This window comes from Brassica napus, chromosome C7 (assembly GCF_020379485.1).
Source record: "Brassica napus cultivar Da-Ae chromosome C7, Da-Ae, whole genome shotgun sequence".
NCBI classification, from domain to species: Eukaryota; Viridiplantae; Streptophyta; class Magnoliopsida; order Brassicales; family Brassicaceae; genus Brassica; species Brassica napus.
In genome coordinates this window covers 14,005,697-14,009,678 of record NC_063450.1, presented here as the reverse complement: position 1 = coordinate 14,009,678, position 3,982 = coordinate 14,005,697, and the positions used below count along the sequence as shown (strand labels likewise).

General features: G+C 44.2%; 1 protein-coding gene across 1 annotated transcript; it reads right to left on the bottom strand.

Annotated features, from left to right (window-relative positions):
• Positions 1 to 473: 473 nt before the first annotated feature.
• LOC106407802 lies at positions 474 to 1,445 on the bottom strand. Its single transcript, XM_013848663.1, has one exon. It carries the CDS (start codon positions 1,443 to 1,445, stop codon positions 474 to 476), a length of 972 nt encoding a protein of 323 aa, XP_013704117.1.
• Between the last annotated feature and the right edge of the window lie 2,537 nt (positions 1,446 to 3,982).

The window sequence follows — 3,982 nt, the reverse complement described above, 5'->3', positions numbered from 1 at the left end:
CATCGTATCATTATTGATATGCCCAAAACGTGCATGCCACTTTGATGCCTCTGTCTTACTAGAGATTTGTAGACAGTCGGGATTGTCTACTTGTAAAATGACCTTATACAAATGGTTCGCGGTTCTAGTTGTTCTCACCATCAGGTTCCCTCGTCGGTCAAATAGCATTAGTAGGTCATCTTTCATTCGGACCTCGCATCCAGCTTCGGTAGCTTGACCTAGACTGATTATGTTACTCTTCAAGCCAGGAATGTAGTATACATTGCTCAAAATCTTCTTCTCTCCTCCATCAAAAGCGAACTGAATTGATCCCTTTCCCAATATATCAATACGCGAGTCATCTCCAAACCTTACCTTCCTGGTGATTGTTTCATCAATGGAGACAAAGAATGTTCGGTTTCCACTCATATGATTGCTTGCTCCATTGTCAAGATACAATACGTTTGTTGTATCAAGATATGTGTCGAACATGCTTAGTTTGACCTTTTTTCGTTGAGATAAACGACCTTATGCATCATAAGTTCATCAGCCTCTTGTGTCTCCTCTGTCTTGATTTCAGTGGCTTCTTGAAGCTTAAGCGTCTTGTCAAGACAGTCATTCGCATAATGTCCCTGTTTGTTGCAGGAGAAGCATGTTATGTGTGATATATCTCGTCCTTGTCCTTGTCTGTATGCGTCTCTTTGAGCTTGAAAGTTACCAAACCTGCCACGACCTCTTCCTCTCCAGCCAGATCGTCCACCTCGTCCTCTACCTCTGGCTCCACCATTGCTACTATAACCATAACCATCCTGCTGTGAGTCCGAATTCACATACATCAGCTTTCCTCCATCATCTTGTTGTTCATCTTCCTCTTCACAGATCCTCTCTTCATAGGCCTTGAGCCTTCCCATGATATCCTCAAAACTAATTGTGTTTAGGTCAAGAAGTTGTTCAAGAGAAGCAATCATATGAATGTATTTCTTTCTTGGTAGACTTTTCAGGAATTTTTTCACAATTTTTGAATCTTCTATCATCTCCCCCAATAGAGCCGATTTTGATAAGATCTCGGACAATTTTCCAGCAAACGTATCAATAGTCTCTGTTTCTTTCATCCAAAGTCTGTCAAATTCCGTCATTAGAGTCTGTAACCTAGCTTCTTTAACTCTTTCAGCTCGAAGGTTCCTTGCTTTGATCGCATCCCATACTGATTTTGCTGTATCTAAGTTACCAACTTGCAATATTAGAGCCTCCGGTATAGATTGAAACAGAAACGCTATGGCCATATTATTTTTCTTCTCATCTTTATTTCCGGGGTCGATTGTTTCCCATACCTCGCTGACCTTAAGTGCAATCTTCATTCTCATGGACCAGACGGTGTAGTTAGAGGTTGTTAGCATTGGGAATTTGATCGAGGCAGGTCCAGCGGCGTCCTTGTTCATCATGGGTTCTTCCTTTATGTCACTCATGTTTGTATGTGGATCGTACCAATCTTCAAGAGAATTGTTGCTGGCTCTGATACCAATTATTGTTTCACAAGACTTGATTATCAAATATAGAAGCACACACGAATCAATAAGACGTCTTCATATTCAATCACTCAAACTCTCGAAATCACAATGTCAAAGTCAATCACAAAACTCATAAGTATAACCACAAGTCGGTAGCTACTTATATAGAATCAAATATTCCTAATCCTATATGGATAACCACAATCACATATATTCTAATCACTTTATTCAAACCAAATCTCAATGTGATTAGGATAGCTTGCAACTCAAGCTAACTTCAAGTTTATCAAACCAACAGATGTTGCTATAGAACAAACCGGAGTGGAGAAAGTTGACACTATCGAGATAAATGGATTCTTTGGAAGAAGAAGGTTGTGATTAGGAGGTGGTAAGAGGGAAGTAGCGTCGGGAGAGAGGTGGCATTGCGGAGGGATCGGAAAACAGGAGGTGGAGGGGAACGGAGGTGACTGTTTCTGTTGTTTCTTTCTCTCCAAACATGATAGACTGAGCATTGAAAGGCATAACGAAGAAGAAAAAGCTTAATTCGGCTTGCTCCTGATTGAGTTAGAAGCTGAAGTAATCTTATCCCAATCCTTTGTAAACTCAAGTCCTAGAAGTCGCTCCACTAGATTTCTCCATCAACCCCCGTATAGCCATGTTGGGGTCGAAAACGGTTACGACGAAGTTAACGTCCAAATCCCCGCAAAATACAAGTATGTCTTTTCGCAACAAATCTTGCTCAATCAAGAGAACGTCGCAACGTATGTTCCCGAGATAAAGCTTCGTTCGAATTCTGTTTAGATCAAACATAAGCCATCGGAAACATGCTCAGAACAGTTATGGATAGGTCCGAGTATGACGATCGGAACACGGACGAACCAAACTCGGTCATTACGCTACTACCGCACATGCATGCCGCTCGGTCGCTACGTAGTGACCGAGCTCGAGCCGAAGCTCGGTCGCTACGTAGAGACCGAGCGTCCGTTCCGCTCGATCGCTACGTAGCGACCGAGCTCTTCCGAAACATCAATACGACAATTAGTCCATGCATTCTCGTCTACCCTTCAATGCTATCTCCCAAAGACCGTAGCGAACCCATTTCATGTTCCCACCATTCTAAGTCATCTATCAAACTTTACGGTAAAAACCGCGGAAAGTTCGTTCTTTATCGAAAGAAGCCGTAACAAACGCTTCGAGTCAGAAGACGGCCCTAAGGGACCTAAGACATGACTCGAGGCCCAACTTACGATTTCTTAACCAGCAGCCCGTAAGCTGCATGACGGTTTACACTTGGTTCGCAAGAAAAGATAAATGTCAAGTTTCCGCGGATAAATACGAAATTTTGAAGATAATTACGAAGATCGGAAAAAATGGAATATCTCAATTTTTACGCTATGACGGCTTAAGGGAAGAAGAGGAAAAGCGCAAACCGACCTAGGAGCCAGTATATAAGGAGTCCTAGGCGAGAGGATTGAGGAGGACTTTTTCTCAAAGAAAACTTAGCACTTACAGCAATTACGCATATTTCCGTTTTTGTTATTCAAGCTGCGACTCAACTAGGTTATTGCCGTCTTAGGGTTTTAGAACTAGGAATCTCGCCGACAGCTCTCGTAGCCCAGGCTCTTACCTTGTTGTAACGCTCAAACGCGGATTCGGAATAAGATCTACTTTGCTCTCTTTTCGATTTTTTATACTTTATCGTTGTTATTCTTGTGTTCTGATTGCTTGGCGTGTGGCATTAGCAGATATTCGGGACCTCTGGGAAATTAGGGTTTTCCTAGTTTCCTTATTTAAACGGAAATCGACAGTGCGAATTTCGGTTCCCACAGTTTGGCGCTAGAAGGAGGGGGGGGGGTACGGATCAATCTAACTCTCAACCACATCACGCTCAACCAGACATGTCAACTGACGACGCGGATAACGTGCGGACTCCTCTTAACGGAAGTAGTGGCACTGACCTCCACACTCCCGCAGCGGACGTATCCGCGGCCAACGTACCAGCCAACGCCGCGACGCTCGAGGAGTTTAAAAAGATGTTCGCCACCTACGAAAAAAGGTCAGAAGAACAGGATAAGCTCGTGAACACCTTGACCAAACAAGTTGAAACTTTAACAGCAAGGACTCGAGCAATCCGCCCCCGCGGAACCACTAAAGTCTGTGGGAAAAGACTCGACTTCGCAACCCCACTCGACAGGCCTGGAGCCGCGCAGGAACGACCTTCGGGTCAAAACCCTAGCGAGAAATATCCCATCAAAAAGGGAAACCCTGAAAGTCCTCCGCCTCCCGCGAAGGCTTCAGAGGACAACAGAGTCGAGCACGTCGACCTGGATCCTAGCGATGTCTCCAACGATACTGATGAGGACGTCGACAGACATCCAAGGAGGACCAGAAGCTGATTCGCTCGGGAAAGCTCTCCGTTCGACAAACCAATGACATAAGAGGAGGAAATCCTCTATTGGAACGAACAAGAAGAGCTGGCTGAAAAGCAAACCGAG